This window comes from Chaetura pelagica, unplaced genomic scaffold (genome assembly GCF_000747805.2).
Source record: "Chaetura pelagica isolate M959 unplaced genomic scaffold, ChaPel_1.0 scaffold920, whole genome shotgun sequence".
NCBI lineage: Eukaryota > Metazoa > Chordata > Aves > Apodiformes > Apodidae > Chaetura > Chaetura pelagica.
In genome coordinates, this window is record NW_009951914.1 from 294,400 (window position 1) to 315,519 (window position 21,120).

Consider the following 21,120-nt stretch of genomic DNA (forward strand, 5'->3'; position numbering starts at 1 on the left):
ATAAAGGCTCTTCTGATGGTTCTATAGTCACCTGTAGCAATTTAACAAAACAATTTACACATAAAAGGAATGATGAGTCCACATAATGACTTAAAAAAACAAAGAGCAATTAATTTGCCAATTGCCTTGAGCAGTTTTCTCTACACCAACTGCATCAAAATGCCTGTACTGGCTTGTCTTAATTTTGCCTGAAGTTCAAATTTCTCAAACTGAAGGTTGATAACACTTTGTCTCTTACTGCTACCTTTGCTTCTACTCCTGCATATGCCTCCACACATGCTCCACCTCCATGTTAGCAAAAACAATGCACATTCTCCTATTTCGTTACTTTTCCCTTGTGCCCTATTAGACTGGCAGTATTCTGAAAAAATGCTGAAAATTTCTGCCACACAACTGAATACAACATCTTGTCTTCTGTCAGCTGCTGAGCTTTAATCTTCAATTCACTCTCTTGCATCTCCTGCCAAAACAAGTGAAGGCAACTCCTCCTCCATGTGCTATACATCCTGTTTTCTAAAAGGCATTTTTAAATCAATACAATAACATGATTTAGATCTATCCCCATAATTTTATAGCTTTCATTAATAATCACAGAAAATGTGTATTCAAGATTATTTAGTAGGTATCTAATTTTAAGTTCATGGAAATGATTATGTTGGCTTAAAATTGAATTAAGCACCTTGTAAGACTAGATTAACTTCAAAGTGCAGTTCTGTGATTCTGAAGAACTGTTCCAGTTGCTTCACATGTAAACCCAGTGATTGTACTGGGAATAATGCAGCAGGAAGGTAACTGCAGAACTGAAACACTAGAGAAATCTTTAAGGACAACAACTGTAACTTCCATTTGTATAAGTGTCTAAAGTCAGAGACAAAGAAGGTGTTGTGCAAATCAGGTGAAGAAAAGCATTTCTTGTTTAAACAACGCAGTGTTTTCAGTTTCTGTACACTTACATCTATTTTCTTTTGGCGATTCAAGCTTCGTACAATTTTCCTTGCTAGATGAAGTGCATGATTGTCATCCAAAGCATAATGATCTGTTACACCAGATTTTCTGTATATAAATAAAAATAGTAATATGAAGACTGACCGTGAAGATTGGAAGCTCTAAAAACTTCTAAGACTTCAGAAGTTTTATATTTATCATTAAAATCTAGATGTTAAAATAGAGCTCTCCATGTTTTCTTAGGAAATTACTTTCAAAATAAAACCAATGCCTGACTTTTTCTTTGAAACAGCACATTCAAGCTGTCAGAGATAACATAAAAGAACAACTCTACAGAGTAAAAAAATCTAAGTGACAGTATGGAAAATGACACACATTGTTCAAATTGAAATTAAAAATAATTTGAAGTTATAGAGAAAACATAGGTTTACAGAATTGGTATGAAATACCCCTAAAAATAATTCTTTATTCACTTCAGTAAACCAAAGTAAAATTTAAGCATTTACTGTACAGCAATGTTTAACTTATTGTACAGCAATGCCAACTTTGCTTGCTACTCATTTTAGAACTAGAAAGTGCACAGAATTCTGTTCTGATAGCAAGCATTGTCTTACAGAGAGCACAAGGTATTTTAAATCATCTTGTTTGTATTAAGTTCTGACAGTAAGAAAGACACAGTATGCAACATACCTTTCTCAATGTGTACTACTTATTAACACTCAGTATTAAACAGTATAAAACAGTCCTCCATATTATGCATGATGCTGCAGTATACTAGACATGTAAGTATTTTAAAGGAGTAAATAGAGGATACAAAATCCTAACTAGAGTAATGTATGGTAAATACACTGCTCCAATAGTAAAATGATTAACCAGCACCAGATAGACATAGAAAATGTTAATTTTCAAAATACAAATATAGGCTAAAAATATTTAAATATGAAATAAAATATACCCTAATAAGGTCTAAAAAACTGAAAAAATTAACTCTGGGAAAATATTTCTTTAAACCTGCAGTGAAGATCTGCCCCTCCAAGATCCTCTGCTGATACCTCTTCACCTGTTGCTGCTTTAACCTACCACAAGAAAAGGAAAATGAGCTTTAGAGTTGGCACTTGTTTTGCATTAATATTTATACTGGCTTAGTTACAGCAATAAAGGAGACTTTTGCAGAATGCTTCCTCATTAGTAGAATATCCTCAGTTAACTTTCCCTCAGACCACTTCAAATGTGACAAAACAGAATCTTTTCAAAAATACTTTATTTCTCTTTGCATCCTTATTCTAGCATTGATATGTAGGTTTTATTTAGATTCTCCCCTTTCTATTTTATTTATTGCCATGTCCACTGTTAGTTTGAGTATACTTACGCACCTTTTAGATTTATGAATACGCGTTTTCACATAAAAACCCAAGCATTTAACAAGTAACTTTGATTCTGTGATTCCTCCTGAGCCATTTCTTCACCAGGCTGCAAAGCCCCACCTCTCTCAGCTTCTCTTCACATCACAGATGCTCCAGCTCCTTCATCAGCTCAGTGGAACTTCACTGACTTACTCAAGCTTGTCCATGTCCGTCTTGGTCCAGAAAGCCGAGAGCCAGACCTAGCACCCCAAATGTGCCTTACAGAGGCTTAGTAGATGGAAAGGATCACCACCCTTTACTAGCTGGAAACATCCTCCCTAATGCGTGCCCAGGACGCTGCTGGCTGCCTTTGCTGCAAGGGCATTTGTTGCCTCATGTTCAACTTGGTGTCCACCAGAACAGAGCGGTACCTTTTCTGCCCAACATATTCCCAGCTAGTCGGTCCCCAGCCTATTCTGGTATCCAGGATTACACCTTCATGGAGCATTTGCTTGCTATGTTTTAACTTCAAATAGTTTGGTTCAGGCTGTTGAGGTCCTTCTCAAAGGAAGCCAGATCATCTGGTCTACTAACCACTCTTCACATGTGTTTATCATCTGCAAGTTCACTGATGGTGAGCTTTGGACCACTGCCCGGGTCATTAACGAAGATGTTAAACAGTTCTGGTCCCACTACTGACCTCCAGGGTACACCACTTGTGACTGATCTCCAGCTTAAGCATAGCAGTTCAGACAGGTCATTTACCCAGTCTGCACTTCCTCCCTCTACTGAGACAGTGTCAAAAGCCTTATCAAAGTCAATATAAACAACACCCACTGCTCTCCCTGCTTCCACGGAGCCAGTCATAACAGCACAGAAGGCTGTCATTTTGGTCAGGCCTTATTGCCCCGTTGTAAATCCATACTGACTACCCACAGTCACCTTCTTCTCTGTAGTGTTTTTGGAAATAGCTTCCAGGATTATTTGCTCCATCATCTTCCCAGGTACTGCAGTGCAATAGGGCTTTCTACAAACAGTAGTTTAAACAGTACTAACTTTCCTGAAGTTCATTAAACTCTAAATTCATCAAATAGAGCCTTGACAAGATATGAGGGGGTTTTCAAATAAATCCCTGTTTAATATCCTTCAGGTAGCAATCATCAGAAATGAACACAAACTTTAGCTAAAATGTGTATTTCTGAGAATACAGGCTGACACGTAGAAGAGTCCCCAGCATATAAATATATACAACTTTGACAAACTTATCCCTTTTTACCAGGCTTTGCTTCACTGCTGAGACAGAAAGTAGCAATTTTTCCCTGGGGAAGAAAGAACGCAAAGTGTCTGGAATGAAGAAGCCTACAGGTCAACACAGCATTCGGAGCTACCAAGTACTATGGCTAAGGGTGAGGATTGGGATTCTTCAGCTTGGTGGAGTGCAGAAGAAAGGCCCTTGATAATACCTCTACTGTGACTCCTCCCTGACTAGTGGGATCTATCTTTTCATTAATTCATTACCTTCCTAAAAATAAGGCCAAAGAAGCTCACACTTCAAACTTTGGACTGTACCTGCAATTTACTCTTTTTTCAGTATACATATCCCAAGATCAATTGTAAGAGACATCAGGGATTTTCTTTCACTTCCTTCGGATGTTTTGTTTTAGGCAGGTGAATGATAAAATCCAATCCAATTTTCTTTGTACAGGAAAGACTTTTTGGGGAACAGAGCATACACAATAATGGTTTCAATATCTGCTGCAACACAGAATGGAAGTTTCTATGGGAGTGTGAAGTAATTTTGATGCTTAGAAAAAGGCAAAAGGAGTATTTTCAGTGAGAGTATGAAAAGTTCTACCAAACACAAAAGCTGACAGGTAGTGATATTAAAGTTTGATCTATTCGCACAAAGATAAGGATCATTACATTGGCAGGTTGCTAAGGAACAAATTAAACGGGAGGACAGTTGTGAAATCTTCCTCTGGAAGTGGTGAAGTTTTCATTCTTCTTAACTTCAAAACATTCTTGCAGTCACTGACTCGTCTAGCCAAGTCTTCCCTTTGAAACTTGACTCAGGCCACCTTTTTTCAGCTGCGTAAACTGGCAGAAGTCTCATGCACTACATCTCAGTGACACACATGTATGACCATAACTGCTTTGAGATGTCAAAACAATTACCATCCCCTCAGAATGAGTCTGCTTCCCTTTTTCTCAGCTTCCCAGCCAGCTTCCTAGGCAATACTGGGTATCAGCTGTCTTTTATCTGCTTAATGCTGGATATGGGAAGAAACTGGTGTGAGGAAGCCCTCCAGGACACAGTACTCAGTGTACCCAACACATCTCCCAGTGTCTGATGAACCTTTCCAGCTCTCACATAGCTCCATCCAGAATCACTCAAGGTGAACAGCACTTCCCAAGACTCTTTCCAATGCAAAATGCCATTTCAGAAGAGCTGAGTTTGCTCAGGTCTGTCAGATTAACTAGCTGAGCTTCTGCTACAAATTACCCTGAACCTGAGCAAGCCTCATGAGGCAGTACTGCCACTTTATATGCCACTGGCTCTAAGATCATGAACTGTGTTGGGCCTAGGAAGAGTTTGTACTTGGACAACTCAGGTGTTCTCATTCTGCAACCAGGGCAATTACTTTAACACAACAGCCAAGGTATTAAGGGTGTCACATAAAAATTAACTTGTTTCGTAGTACTATTTCCTTATCTCAATAGAAAGATGCATGAATCACCCAGTGTTACTCACTCAACTAATATATTATTCTCAGCTAATATATTCATTCATGCATATTTATGCCACTTTTCACCATGAAACTCTTAATATCTAAATTACAGTGATAAATTTACAGAAAATTTCTTAAGTCTGAGGGAGGATTTGTCTTTGTTTACCTATAAACAACAAGCTGAAACAGACTAATACAATATAAATGGGAACAAAGACCTAAGTAAGACATTTGAAACAACTACTGCCAAAGAAATTCCAACAGACAAAGAGATTCTAGAATTCTAAGGAGCAGTAAACACATCTAAAAGTTCCTAAAGACTATAACCACAGCAGCAAGCATGCCATCTCAGACCAGCTTGCTATGAGATAAATATTTGACTATTTAAAAAAAAAAGTTTATCCAGAATTTGTTGAGACTACAATGGTTGTGCTGGGTGCTGCTCTATCTGTTAGCCCTAGCACTAAGAGAATATTTACTACTGGGGAGTCCTTTCTTCTCATAAAGTTTACGTTAAGTAAATTCATACCAATATAAAACTGAGCCTACACTAGAACATACAGTGGTACAGCTGTTTTTAAAAAAATAAACCGCACTCAAGGACTCCCTTACCTGTTGAAACCAAACTACTATAATACTAAAGCTGTCTTATGCTGCAGTATTTTGCTCAGTCACAAATTTCACTATGAGTTCCACAATAAAGCAAGTTTTAATTCACAGGAGTTCTTCAGGACAGCTTCATTACAAACAATTTTCTTACTAAGAAAGTAAGGAAATAATTACAAACTCCATCATAAGTGCAATTCCTTTCTCAGTAAACTGACACAAAACACAGCAGATCAGGCCTGCTTCTTCAGTTCTCTGATCTTGACTCTGAGATATAACATGTTTGTATTTTCTTTTTAAATTCAAGCCAAAACTGGAGACTGCATAACTGAATGCAGAAGCATTTTTTGTAATTTAAAATGTGCATGACAATCCAAAAGCAGCACTATAAAAACACCTCAACAAAGTCTGATTAATATATACATCTTTTAAGGATATAAATATTCAGATATACTTAAAAATTACAAACTGAGCTAGAGAAGATCTGGAAGTATCTCACCAAGAAAGGCTTCAATAGTTTAAGCTCTCAGTAACATACAGTTTTTGGGGGGACTATGTCACTAGAAACTTCTGTGTCCTTACCAGTGGTGGCCCTCCCAAGAATATTGTTCCCTGTTTGCCAACAATGATACTTTCATCAGCCATGGCAGGTACGTATGCTCCTCCTGCTGTACAGGATCCCATTACTACTGCTATCTATTGGGAGAACAAAAAACACAAGTTAATGAATTGTCCAACCCATAAAAATAGCAAAGGCATACAGTACTATTATATATTGTACTGATTTTAATACAGGTTCTGGGATAGCACTGGAAGATTATTGTTGCTTGAGAAATGAAACGTTTATGTTTTAGCTTTTCTTAAAAAAGGAAAGAAAAAAAAAAAGGAGTATCACTAGTTTTCAACACTCTCTTAAAACTATAATTTTCAGGCCACCCTGTAGGAAAACTCCATATATGAGGTACCATGAGCTACATATGTTGAAAGTTTTAATCAAAGAGGCACACACTGGTGGTGATGGTGAATGAGAACCTCAGTATGGGCTGGAAGTGTGCTCTTGCAGCCCAGAAAGCCAACCATGTCCTAGGCTGCATCAAAAGAAGCATGGCAGCAGGTCAAGGGAGGTTGACTCTCCTGCTACTTTGCTCTCATGAGACCCTACCTGGAGTTTGTCCAGTTCTGGAGCCCACAACAGAAGAAGGACATGAAACTCCTGGAGATAGTACAAAGGAGAGCCACAGAGATGATCTGAGGGCTGAAACACCTCTGCTATAAAGCCAAGATGAGAGACTTGGAGGTTTTCAGCCTGGAGAAGAGAAGGCTCTGGGAGATCTCACAGAGCCCTTCCAGTACCTGAAAGGGGCTATGGGAAAGCTGGGGAGGGACTTTTACAAGGGCTTGTAGAAAGAGGTGAAGGGGTAATGGATTAAAACTTGAGAAGGGGAGATTTAGATTAGACATTAGGAAGAAATTCTTCACTGTGAGGGTGGCAAGACACAGGAAGAGGCTTCCCAGTGACACCGAGGAAGCCCCATCCCTTGAAGTCTTCAAGACCAGGTTGGAAGGGGCTCTGAGCAACCTGGTCTAGTGAGAGGTGTCCCTGCCAATGCAGGGGGGTTGGATCTAGATGATTTTTAAGATCCCTTCCAATGCAAACCATTCTATTCTATGATTCTACGACATTTGTTTTTACCAATGAATGGTAAAAGGCTGAAACCCAAAGGTTGCTCTTGGTATTTTCAATTACGTCAGAGCATCTGGTGTTGCTTATTGGCATAATTTCATCAATGTCAACATCATTTTAAGAAAATTCACCACATTTACTAATATTCAACTTTAGTTCTTCAATGGATCAACCAATTAACTCTTCACCCTTCCAGGTGTGTTGAGTATCTTACAGGCTTTAGCATGAATAATCTTTGCTTCATCCTATTTTTGAGATGAACTTCAAAACAATGAACATTTTCTAACAGTAATATTTTGGTGACACTTTTACAAAACAGACTTGACCCCAGACATGATGAATACTGTAGCAGCGTATGATCATGAGGATGAAGTTTCTCATTTCACTTCTCATTCAGGGTGCCCCTTCAAAGGCAGAAGGTTCACAGAATCACAAGATGTTTGGAGTTGGAAGGGATCTTGAAATCATGGAGTTCCAACTCCTCTGCATGGGCAGAGACACCTCCCACTAAAACAGGCTGCTCAGAGCCTCATCCAACCTGCCCTTGAACATCTCCAGGGATGGAGCCCCCATGACATCTCTGGGCAGTCTGTTCCAGTGCCTCACCACCCTTACACTGTAGAATTTCCACCTGTTTCTCTAACCTAAATCTCTCTTCTTTCAGTTTACTACCACTACCCCTCGTCCTCTTGCTACAAGCCCTTGTAATCAGTCCCTCCCTAGCTTTCCTGCAGGCCCCCTTCAGGTACTGGAAGGCCACTATGATGGCCCTCCAGAGCCTTCTCTTCAGGCTGAACAACCCCAGCTCCCTCAGCCTGTCCTCATAAGAGAAGTGCTCCAGCCCTTGGATCATTTTCATAGCCCTTCTCTAGACACGTTCCAACAGGTCCACATCTTTCTCGTGCTTGAATACTCATATGAAAAAGGCAGACAATAATAAAGTAGTTGTCTAATCTAACAATCTTCTTCACAACAACAACAAAAGTTAAAACACAGAACAGTGTTATTTTATGTTAACTTTGTTAAAAAATATTGCTAAAGTGACATCAAGTAGCATTCTGGGTTAAATGATAATTTAATGTTTGCTCTGAACAGAAAACAGCACACAGAAATTAAACGTCCAAATCACATTACTTGTACCCAAAGCAGATGAACTATATCAACTTATTACCAAACAGCTTTTTCAGCAAACTATTTTCAGAATTTTAACTATATTCAGAGTCACATGATTGATCCTCAGTATTTCTGTTCTTACCCAGAGGTTCCAGGTAAACACTCAGATAACATAAGCCTCTAGAAATGGGAGAAACTTGAGGAAAAAGTTATTTTGATTTTTTCTGCAGGATCTGTGTTTTTCTGTATTCCTAGTTCTACCATGCTCATGCTGAAATGCCTGCATTTAAACTGCAACTCAGGTTTTACTTTTTCCATACATAAATTGTATATACTAGTAAACTCCGTAGTTGCTGGGTAGCACAGCCTCAAATTCCCAGCTAATGTGCTACCTTCCTGACTTCATTCTTTGAATTACTGCATAGGCAATTATTTAAGAGCTCAATGAAAATCAACAATTCTGAATGCACATACAGTATTTCATACCCACTGAGAAGCTCCCCATTGCATCCATGCAGCACACAGGTGTGTCAGAGCTTAGGAAGCAGCTAATGAGAAGCTAATCACAGCTTTCTGATTCACAACCATACAGACATCAATGCAATTTAAAGCTGCAGTAGACATATAATAAATTAGTCACAGGTGAAAGTGGAGAGGAAAATTAAAAGCACAATAGACAACTGGAAAAAAAATAAAAATATTGAGCACTTTAAGGGCAAAATTGAGAAGGGCTGATGAACAGATGAAACAGACCTTCAGGCAGGCCACAACAAACAACAGGAGGTTAAAAAGCAGCAACATCCAGACTCCTATGCCAGAAGAATCAACGAGAATGGCAATCTGAGGGAACATAATTTCCTAACACCTTTTCCTAATGAAACATCCTCTCAGACAGGGAAGATGATTCTAGCTACTACAGCCCGTTAGCACTGAATCAACGGTGGATTTGCAAATGTTAGCACCGCCTTTTTTGAGATGAAACAAAGGACAGAAACATCTCCCAGACAAAACACACCTCTTAATTCAAGGAGGCATTTTAGAAAAACATTTTTCCCAGTCTTCTATAAACATTTTAAGAAAATTAAATTTTCATCAGTGCCATATTCCAACAGAAATGTGTTTTATTAAAAGGCAAATCTTTCCTACACATATTTTATTGTATAGGAGTACAGTGTTACTCTTAATGCAACACTATATTGTAATCAAAGTAAAAACAAATTCAACTTTTTAAGGAACTTTACAAATAAGTTGAAGTTCTTTCAAGATAATCAGGAAAACACCAGTGTGACTTTGGGGCCAGGCATTTCTAGGAAAGTCCTGCCTAATGTCAGTAATTGTAATTCCAGCCTTGCAGACTGGGTTTACATATTAATCCTTGACATCACATCTAAAAGTCACTACTCCCATACCAGATGATGATTGGAGTCTGTTGCAAAAATAAAATGTACCAAAACTTCTCCTAAAAAGGTAATTCAGCAAAATGGCCTTGTGACTGTCTTCTTTGACGCTTGCTGCTCCATAAAAATGCTGGGACCAATTTTATTCACACATATAAATCTAAAGTACAACCTAGAGCTATCTGTGATTCTGCAGGATGGTCAGCTTGTAAACCATCTTTTTTCATAACTATTTTTGTTCTTACTGATCAGTACTTTTTCTCTGGAGACCCAGCTAATCACCACAATTGCTCCATTTTTATTGATGGAAATAAAAGAATTGCAGAAGTTAAATTATCTTAGACTTTCTAAAGAGATTTCATGAATTGTTGGAATCTTCAGCCCTGGATTTCTCTGAAGGCAGTGGATTTCAGGATTCTTGGTAAAGATGGTTAAAGATTTAAAGTCTTTATTCCAGAATGTGCCAAAAAGGTACCAAAGTAAAAAATCTAGCTTCCTCAGAAATCACGCTAAGCCCACATCTGCTACTTAAGGTGTCAGATGGGATGCCATCACTCTGACGGATGCACCTGCTTTGCACTGAAAGGAAGTATTAGCTGCTAGGTCTCTCCTTCTGGACTGGAGGATTCAACAAGAACAGCTTCTCACAGAGAATAAATTAAAACAGTTTCAGCCCAACCATGCTTCTCAATGACAGATGTCCTACTTCCGTTTTGTATTAATGATGAGTTTAACAGTCAAATATGTCGAAATAACATGGTAGTGAAACACTTCCATGACAGTACTGAGATGAAACAGCAAGTAAGCTAAACTTTTACTGTGCCTGAGGTTCCAAAATGTATTTTTAAGCCAAACACTCTAAAGCAATTTTTCTTCTCAGCCTGAATATCCTGAAAAAGTATTTCACTTTCTTTCATCCAACCAATATAAAGTTATACACACTGACTTGACAACTACAGCTAGGAGCAGATGAAACTGAGACAATTCAGTGAAAACACTAGCTCACTAAGTAGTATTAAAAAAAATAATCCAAAAGGTTTACAAAAGATAAGCTAGGACCATCAATGATATGGAATACCTTCTATGGGAAGAACAGCCAAGTAAGCTTGAATCCCCTGATCTCCAAAGGGGAGTAAGAGGCAGGTATATGAGGGGTCTACACAACCATATGAAGAGGCTGGGAGTTGACTGACTTGATAGCAACTTTGTCAGAATGACCTGGTCATCTTCTTTCCTGGAGCACTCCTTTATTTGGAAGAGGTTATATTGAAATGCAATGGACTCCTCTGCCTTCCCTGGCAGCCTCTCACAGGTTCCTACTTACAATTCCCTTGACAAGCCCAAGACTACTCTCCTGAAGTTCAGTGTCTGTCCTGCTGTCTGCTTTCCTCACCTCTGTCCTCCACTTTCACTGCAGCCAAGGATGCTGTGAGCAATTACGTCCTCAACCAGTTCTACACTCTTCACAAGCAATACATAGAGAAGCAAACCTCCCCTAGCTTGCCACCTGCATCAAATTACTGACACCCAAGCATTCCGGAAATACCCATGACACAAACCCACTTCTAAATGTAGGAACCGTGACTAACAGGATTTCTATGCATCATTAATATATTAGAAAATAACCACATTGTTAGTGCAGTTTTATCATACAGCACATCAGTGTATTAAATGGGTACAAAAATATACACATATCCCTGTTTGCTGTAAGTGTGTCTCATTTACCAGCCATCATCAAATGGGTCCTCACCTTTACAGTGCTGATGCAGAATAATAATCTGTTTCAAGAGACTTCCTAGTGCTTCCTCACATGGCCCTGTGCACCATGTTGTCAAGACCCTTTTTTCCTGCTCCAAGATATGAGGAGGTAGGGCACATCATTAACACTAAGGCCAAGAAAGAAGACAGCTTCTTCAAGACTATAATGATCTTCTGTGGACAGTTACTGTGTTTACAGTGACTCCAATCCCCAGAACAGGCCATGAGGTCAGCACAACACATTGCTGTTAAAAACAAAGTATGGCTACAAACCTTATAAACATACAAAGGCAACAAGCATGAAAACTAATTAGTCCATTTCATTCTTAAGTAAAATCACATTACCTGTGGAATTCCTTGTGAGGACATGACTGCTTGATTATAGAAAATACGGCCAAAATGGTCTCGATCTGGAAAAACTTCTGCTTGCCGAGGTAAATTGGCTCCTCCTGAATCAACTAGAGTGAATGAAAAAGTGTAAAACACTGTTCAAAGACATGTTATTATGCAAGTTGGTGGTTAAGTATCTGCAGTTTACTTAAAACATAGAACAATTACTATCACTAACAGTGTAAGTATTTCCATGAATCTGGGTATTCTAATATATTCTTATCAAAAAACACAGTAAAATATTAACACTCCCCCAGTAATATCCATCCCAATAATTCTAATAGAAAAAAGATTCGGATGTGCTTAGAGATTTAATCACACCTCCCTATACAAACTTCTAAACTCATCTTACTGCAAAACACTTAAACTAAGAGCACTCTAATGTACAATTGTAATTCAATTATTCTATTGCAATTCTGTCACAAGTTCCAAAAAGGGCAAGCCTAACCACCACCGAGTTGAAGAGGTATAGTGTGTGTACTTTCAGACCCTGATTATACAGACATACCAAAGTCCTTATGTTTAGGAACCTTCATTTATTGTGTCCTTGCCTCATGATATGCTCTCCAGCTTACAGGACTGCAACCTCTCTACTCCCAGATAATAAACATACATTGTGTCCTAAGACTCCAAAAGATAGAAAACTAGAAAGAAAAGTACAGGGAGGCCAAAAATCACTGAGATCTCTGGTTCCTGGTGATTAATTTTCACCTAAGAGCAACAGTCCATATGCATGTTCTCATGTTGCATGACTGCAGCCAGTGATGCCCTACATTCAGCTTTATCATGAAGCAGGGTTTTGATTTCTACTCCAGCCCTTGCAGAACTTCCCTCCCCAACCAACATCAACTCCAGCAACTAGACAAACTCCAGCCTGGTTAACACACCAATGCTGTGAAAAGGGCCATCCCTGGATACATAAGAAAATGCATACACCAGAGACTGACTCCCGTGACAAATGGCAGCAGGTGTCTACATCAGAGAATTGACACCTAAGTGGCTACTGCTGAGGGAAAAGGCAGTTCAAACAGCATGGAAATGACATGGTCAGCAAAGTGCTGGCTGACTACAGAGCACTCCCTCTTGATTGCACAACAGAAATCATATGAAACAAGCCCAGGCATACAAACTGTAAATGTAAACCAGGTTTGAATGATGAGCACTATATCCACAGGGACTATAAATCTCAAAGGTGGAATAAAAAAAATAAACTTTTGTTTCAAGGGCGTATCTATGTTCCACAGTTCCTCATTCCATAACATCTTAAAAGAGTAGAATCAAATAATTGCTCACTGATAACTCACTAAAAAATAAGAGAGAATTTGCTGATAATTCAGACTAAAAAATCGTACTTGTTTTGCAAACACTAAAATTAAGTTTCCTCTCTATATATTTTTTTTTTACTAAGATACATTCTAGCTCTCCTCTTGCCTCTAGGACTCTTTAGATTACAGTATAACAATCCCACAAACTCCCCACCCACACTGTCCCTCTATGCACTCCACTAATATTTACGAATTCACATTTCTCCTAATCCTTCTCACAGTATTTTTTACATGTTTGGCCTACCAGCAGGGCAAGAAATTACAAACACTTATGCAGGCAAGGACATACCTTTATGTTGATTATTTAATGAGTACAAGCATTCTGACTAGCAAAACACCCCACTGGAAAGTTTCTCAGCTGCTATGCAAATTGCTAAACCAAACAGAACAGATAAAGACTAACATACTGTATTTTTTAAATTGAGACAGCAGAGGTGTATTTCTCCTCTGATGCTGATTTAAACAAATCCACTGGAATACACACCTGGTTAGTCAAACACACCCATCTCAACATTTATTTAGTGTCTTACCTAGAGATCCTGAGCTGCCCTTAACAAAGGAGATTTGTTATTTCTGCAATAGGACTTACCAAGATACAGGCAAGGGAGATGATTTTGCATTGCAATTTCTTGAGCACGTAAATGTTTCTTAACAGTGATGGGATAATAGGTACCACCTTTGACAGTTGCATCATTAGCAACAATCAAGCATTCCACCCTACAAATAAAACAAGTTTATGAGAGAAAAATATTTCTAACGTAAGTATGTTTGTAGGTTAAAAATTGCACCATGTCAAGGATCCTTAAAGCTCTGATGCTCAGAAAGAGACCTCATCTGCATTCCCTCAAATGCACTTTGTAACAGCAGTCTCAGCACTAGGATGTGCTTTTTCACTGCCCCTTCACTCCCTAAAACAATGCTGTATAGCATCATATTTAATTTCAATTTTTAACAGTTGTGGAGATACTTTTAGTGAGCAAAACTAATTCTTAGCCTTGAATACTGCTCTGTTTTCTGAAAATTATCTTACCAATGTACTAATCACATTTCTTCTTTGGACACCAGAAACTCTTATGTGTGTTCTGCTTTAATATGGGATACACTAACTAAAAAAAAATTTTTAAAAAGTACTCAATTTTAGCTAATTTTTGTTGACTTTTTTTTTTTCAGTGTCAGAAACGGAATACTAAAAACACTAATAGCTTAATTCTGGGAACTGAACAAAATTATCACTTCTTACTTTTCATATAATAAAATACAGGATCTCTGGTATCTCTCACCCAGAAACTCGTCCAATGCCTGTGATAATGCCTCCTGCTGGTACCTCTTCATTACCATATAACTGGTAACCTGCAAACTGGGAGAATTCCAAGAAGGGAGACCTGAATAATGACGAGACAATTTTAATAAAGAATTGTCCATATTTGCCATTGAATCTCACATAAAATTTAAAATTTTAAAAATAAGATTTTTTTTCTTCTTAAAAAGAGCGAAGTATTCTGTAAAACTTCAACTATGTTACTGCCCACTGTCTTTGGAAGCTAAACAGAAAACAAGCCTTTTGCAGCTTTTGCAGCTGCAAAAGAGAACCCTAAGGGTTTTTTTAAAAAGAGAAGTACCTACCCAGGATCAATAAGCCTGTCAATTCTGTCTCTGGGTAACAGCTTTCCTCTTGATGTGTGAAGCTTACGGGCTTTTTCTCCACCTCCTGTGATACAATCATAAACAGTTAGATTTACTATAGACACGAGAGATAAATCACCACTTATATTAAAACTTAGAATGGAAGCACTTGAGTATGGAAGTATTGAATGGAAGTATGTGCCTTAATAATGAATTCAATTAATAATGGTTTTCACTTCAAAGAGTACTGATAAAAACGCTTGCTTTTTGGAACTTACTCAATTTTCTCCCTCATTTTTTATAGTTAGTCTTGAGGTAAAGACTTTAATAAACACAGTTGTGTGAAACTTTCTCCCACTGCTTGGCAAAGAACAGAAAGGTTGAAAACGCAGAGACAAAAGCCTAACAGTGGGAACTACCAAAAATACTATTCCCTAAAATTGGTTCAAACTACCTGTGCTGAAAACCAGTCTTGAAAGACCCAACATTATCTGAATTAATTTCCTTAGATCACTCCAAAACTGCAAGCGGAGTTCAGATACACAGCATTTAATATCAAGTTTATCTTTGCTTCATTTGAACCCTTTAGTCAAGGTCATCCTAAATCTTATATTTTGCTCCCTAGAGCTTTATGTCATTTGATAGTTAAGATTTGTTGACACACCTCGGCCTCTTTGTAAGAGCAGCTTATACAAATATTGTCTATGTAGACAGATCACTGATCCACCTAATCACTCTAATATTGTCTTCCCTGTCCAAAATAAAGAACATGCTACTTTGCTAACACTTCTCCTGAGACTTACATATTTTTCAGCTAAGCATCACTGAAACAGAGCTTTTAAGCCTACATTTCAAGCCCCTTCTAGTTCCTTCCTCGATCACTATGCACACCATTTCCTACCTGTTAGGCATGCCAGAAAGCTCACAATTTATCTCTGAGTCAGCCTGTTCATTAGGTCTGTACATCCAGCCTAAGTTTAAATCTTCTAAATTCTTTCTGTACCAGTTTCATAAGATACAACCTCTCATATCCACTCACAGAGCCAATACTCTTAGTCAAGTTCTCAGCATCCCACATCATGGTAACTGCAACATTTGCTCTGACCTCCATCTTGTTTTTCTCATTTACACCCTGAGTGATGCTGCAAAAGTAATTTTCTATGCTATGATTTTTGTGATCTTTGTGCACTGCCCCTCTTCACACACTGATCGTAAATGCTTGCCCTCTGGACCCTGCAGCCATTCTATTCAACTTTTGCAACATCGAGACATTCACTTTGCTCTATACTAGCCTCTACTCTGTAGGCTTTGAGATGCAAGGTCCCTGACAATGAAACAAACTTTAGGACATTTAATTTGAAACCTCTTATTTAATTTCTCCTTCATAGTAACGTCCATAAAAACTTCATTGTGACTGCTGATGTGTTATGAGAAATCCATCTGTTCTAACTTATCATAGGCTGCAAGTTCTTTGGGACAGGGACCGTCTTCCAAAGATGGGAATTACTCAGCAGAATGCAATCTAGGTTCACAAAAAACCTACCCACTGAAGTAACTAATAAAGAATGAAGCATTCATTACAAAGACATCAAGCAAGTGCTCATCCTCTGAAAGACAGCTCTCAGAAAGAAAAACATGCTGCACCTCATGGAATCGTAGAATGGTCTGAGTTGGAAGGGATCTTAAAGATCATGTAGTTTCAACTCCCCTGCATTGGGCAGAGGCACATTCCACTAGATTGGGTTGCTCAGAGCCCCATCCAACTTGGCCTTCAAGACTTCCAGGGATGGGGCATCCACAGTTTCCCTGGGCAACCTGTCCCGGTGTTTCACCACCCTCACACTAAAGAATGACTTGTTAACGTCTAAATACTCAGCGTAAGTACTTAATTCTTCTCATATACTTAAGTGACAGGCACAGTAATGTCAGTCGATGTCACTCAAAACAGTGCATTAACATCCTGGTAGAGTTCCATAAGATGGAGAAAAGATGAGGGTCATGCTCTTGTCCTGTTGTCATGAACAGGCTAAAACAGGACAATGCACAGCAGTGAAGCAGGCCATGATCCACACAGGAAACCGGTGCATCATCTCTATGTCCATAAAAAAACAGAGGTAATCTGTTTCAGCACCTCCTCAGGAAATCCTAGAACTTTGTTTCACAGCAATCAAGGAAAAGCACTAAGCACATCTTAACTATACTCTGTTCTGTAAAGAAACTGCATTATACAAGTAACAGTATATGAAGAGACAAACAACATCATGATGGACACAAGAAGGGAAGAATTAAAGCTGCAAGCTCAACCTCTGACAGCACAGTTATAAACTATCTATTAATCATTTTAATGTTATAATTTCCATTAATTATAGTCAACAGTAATTAATTCAGGTAGTCTTGCAAGACACGAAGATGAAACACTGATTTCAATCTTTTAAACTATTATGGACTTGCTTTTGTTTGCCAGCACACCTACAGCTAGGGCCTTGAAAATATCTGCACATAAAGTGACTAATATGCAACTCAAAAACAACCACATTTGCCAGCCCTATTTGTTAGCAGGCAGCAGTGGGTGAAGCAAGGATGCAGGCAAAGTGGAAAGTGTATCAGTAAAAGCCTTTTACTAATAATTCCTTCTATTAAAAAAAACATTGCCATTAGAAACATACATTCAATTGATTACCAAGCTCTTAAGTCATTCAAAATTAACTGACTCTAAATATCCAGTTTTCATTATTTGCTTGTTTACTTTCTGCCTCTCTGGCAACTACACTAATCTTCTGTTTGACTAAATCACCCTTGCTTTCATTTACATCTGTTTCCAGTAGTTCATGGATTTGCCTGCATTAGCAGGCAAACAAAAAAATGTGTTAACACACCAGATACAGTAGTAAACAAAGAAGAGCTAATGGTATGGGCCTTTTCCTTAGCCAGTCTGAGTTCCGTAAAATAAAACCCCTAAATTTGGAACCAGCTTAGCTTGGACATAAACCTTTTAAGATTTTCAACTGACAGAAGATGGTAAACACAGATTTAAATATATAAGCTAAAATTTCAGTATGTCTACTATCCAGCAAATACCTTGCATCTAAATGAATGGACTAATGAATATACAGCCATAAGAACAAAACTGGGTTTTCAACTAAATTAAACAAGTGTTCAAAAACCTAGACTATCATACTTACCTAACCTGATTTTTTCTGCTTGCTGTTGGAGTTCAGTTACCAGTGCTTTCATTCGCTCATAGTTTTCCTAAGTGGGGAAGAAAAAAACGGCATTTTAAGTTCAACCAAGAGTGACCCTATTATTTTTTATTAAGCAAAGAAAGTACAAGATTTATCTTCCAAATTTCATTGTACCTTATTAAAGACTGGTTCCGTGTTGTCTTCAAAGTAATAAAATTTCTACCTAACTACTGTTTTTCCTTAAGCATCCCACAGCACTTAATAAACATGCTTCACAAAATTTTTCAAGTGCATTAGGATTGTAAAGACTAGTTCCAAATTTAATAAACGAAAATAAAATTAGTCATTACAAAGTTCAAGTGCTGTTTTTCAGGTTTTGTTTATTTTTTCTTACAGGTTTCTGTGTTTTTTTCAATCTAATTTTGTAAAAAAACATCATGAGGGTCTATCAAGAGATTAATGACCTAGACCAAACAATCTGGTAAACACTTTTTGCCTTCCTGTTGTTTAGGAAGAAGGTGAAGATAAAAAAAGCTCTTAACACTACATGTCTGGTCTTCTGGCCAATATGCCTCTTAGAAAAACAAAGACCCTTAGTTTTGAAAATGAGTGATCCAGTACTGATCTCACCATTTCTCTCAGAATTATCCAAAACAGTGTGCTCATTACAGTAGTTTTTTTACCATTTCTTAGTAAAAAATAAAAGCATTAGTCAAGCTTTTTTGTTAACCCTTACAAAAGCGTAACTGCAATAAAGGAACAAAATAATTGCTTCATAAGAGAAGTCATACTGCCTTGTCTAACTCTCGTTTAGGAGATTAATGGGAATCTATTTCGACAGAAAAAAAACTTCCTGTTGACTCTGTATTTGATCTTAAACACTCAAACCTAAGGTTTCTCCTAGAAGCAGTAAGTGTTGCAGTTAAGTTTGTTCAGTTCTGTCTCAGTCACTGAAAGGCACAAAGATGCAAAGCAGGAAGAAAACCTACACACTCTGCCTAGTAAGACTTTGAAAGGGACAGATTCCTCCCCCATCTTAATTGCTACAAGTAGATAAGAAATACTCTCACAGAAGGCACAATTTTATCAGCTCGTGTACACAGTTAACACATAAGGTCAGCATTTAGAGATCATCCAGCAAGGTCAAGGTGACACACTGAAACACCAACTTCAGCTCTTGCGCCTCAGTTGGCTCTTGGGAAGGATTCCACATGTCCTAACAAAGTGCCATCTGTGTTCCTGCTCACAGCCTGCACCTGCCTGAACTGTGTAACACTCAAATGCTAGCCAGTAACTACGACATCTCAAGAGGCCAACCTCAGTTAACAAAATGATGAAAAATTGCAAAAGGACTTTTTAGTTCACGTGTTAAATAGAATATTTACACAATATTTCAGTTGCTTAAATATCTTCTATGCTTACCTTTCACGAGAACACATTGTTATACTCTACAAAGTAAAAATGCATTGAAACCTTACTGTAGGTTTTCAATACACATAGAAAAGGTTCCTCTCAGAAACAAATGTACTAATTCTACCATATGTTTGTGGGTTCTTCATTAATGACAGGCCAGTCCTTTTGTTAAGATGAGGGCTTCTACAACCTTAAAGCAAAATAATCAAGAGACAAAACCTACGGAGTAATCCTACTGTTACTGCACAAGCAAAGTGAATTACTGCTACAAAAGCAAAGTGGCTGCAAGAGCTAACCCCTGGAACCTCTACATAGATTTTCCATTTTTTTCCAGAATCCAGACTTACTCATTTTTAAATTACATTTTTACCTATCTGGTTTGAAAGACAGTTTACATTTTGAAGGCCAGTCTGTCTAGCTGAACTCATAGGCAGAAAGGCAAACATCAGCTACAGAAGGCAAGACCTCCATCAGGTATCATGTCTTCTTTTGTTTGCTCTGCTGTTGCCTGTGTTGCTTTTATTTCAGATGGTTAAGAGCCTCACAGCAGGGATCTCAGCTCTTCGTGTCTTCATGCATTTACAGTGCTCCATAAATTATTTCTACCAAATACTAACACAATCAGCTATTTCAGTGGTTGAATGACGTAGTAGATGTGCCCAAGTAAGTGGGGTTGTCTAGCAGAGCTAGGAAAACTTTTCCTGTCATGACATCCCATTGGAAACTGGGGCCAAAATTAATCAACGTGTTAAAAAAAAAAAAAAAAAAAGGTAAAAATGTGTTTTACAAATGCTACCCAGCCTTGCTCTTCTTTTGAGATGAAAAGGTACACACACTCAAATGCCAACTTAGTGACAGCTCAGCTGAGTAAACACACATAATTAAACGCTGCCCTTTTTGGGGCAGTATGTATCTCAAGAACACACACACGGATTTGTAAAAATGTAAAACCAACCACAGAACCAAAAGAAATATTTCATTAGGAATACATGCTGTTTCTTTGCCTGCTGTTTGCCATTTTACGTGGAACAGATTTCAGACCAAGTGCCACCCTACCGGTGCCGAGCCCCAGACCCACGCTTTGCTCAGCCTGTGAACACCCACTTTTATGTTGACTACGATGTTAATGACGGCCCCTTCAAAACAGAACAACTTACACCAGATGTAAGCACTGTTTTAATTGAAAAAACTGAAATTCCACCTAAACCTCCTCCAAAGGTGACTCCTCCTGCGGGCACGCCCAGGACCGGGTAACGACCCCACCAGTCTGGAACTACGGAATCAACCTGCAAACTCAAGAATTAAGTGTCCCACTCTGAACTCATCAGACACCGACCAACTCCTTGTCTCCATCAGTACCACCCTGACCTACCCCTTGTCAGCACCAAAAAACACATCAACTCCTGGCATCCCGACTTAAAAAAAACTGCAAACAAGATCCCCCGTGAGGCAAACGCGAGCGTGAGGCAAAACTCGAGTCCTTTTTACGCCTTTACACACAGCCTGTGTGACACGCGGAACTTGGGCCTTGCGGGGCAGCAGCACCAGGGCCCTGCGCAGCGACGTGCCCGCCGCGGGACCCTCCTCACAGCCCCCGGGCCCCGCTTGGGCC

The 21,120-nt window shown here is 38.6% G+C and overlaps 1 protein-coding gene across 1 annotated transcript in view; it reads right to left on the bottom strand.

Moving 5' to 3' along the window:
• MCCC2 (methylcrotonoyl-CoA carboxylase 2 (beta)) overlaps nt 1-18,156 on the bottom strand; it is a 31,717-nt gene extending 13,561 nt beyond the window's left edge. Inside the window, exons 1-9 of the mRNA XM_009994414.1 lie at nt 18,096-18,156; nt 14,914-14,998; nt 14,571-14,672; nt 13,880-14,007; nt 11,921-12,033; nt 6,206-6,319; nt 1,957-2,021; nt 954-1,053; nt 2-31 (exon numbers count right to left, since the gene is read on the bottom strand). Of these exons, the coding sequence (XP_009992716.1) occupies nt 2-31; nt 954-1,053; nt 1,957-2,021; nt 6,206-6,319; nt 11,921-12,033; nt 13,880-14,007; nt 14,571-14,672; nt 14,914-14,998; nt 18,096-18,147 (789 nt within the window). The 5' untranslated portion in view covers nt 18,148-18,156. The remainder of the gene's footprint in view (nt 1; nt 32-953; nt 1,054-1,956; nt 2,022-6,205; nt 6,320-11,920; nt 12,034-13,879; nt 14,008-14,570; nt 14,673-14,913; nt 14,999-18,095) is intronic.
• Nucleotides 18,157-21,120: the final 2,964 nt, after the last annotated feature.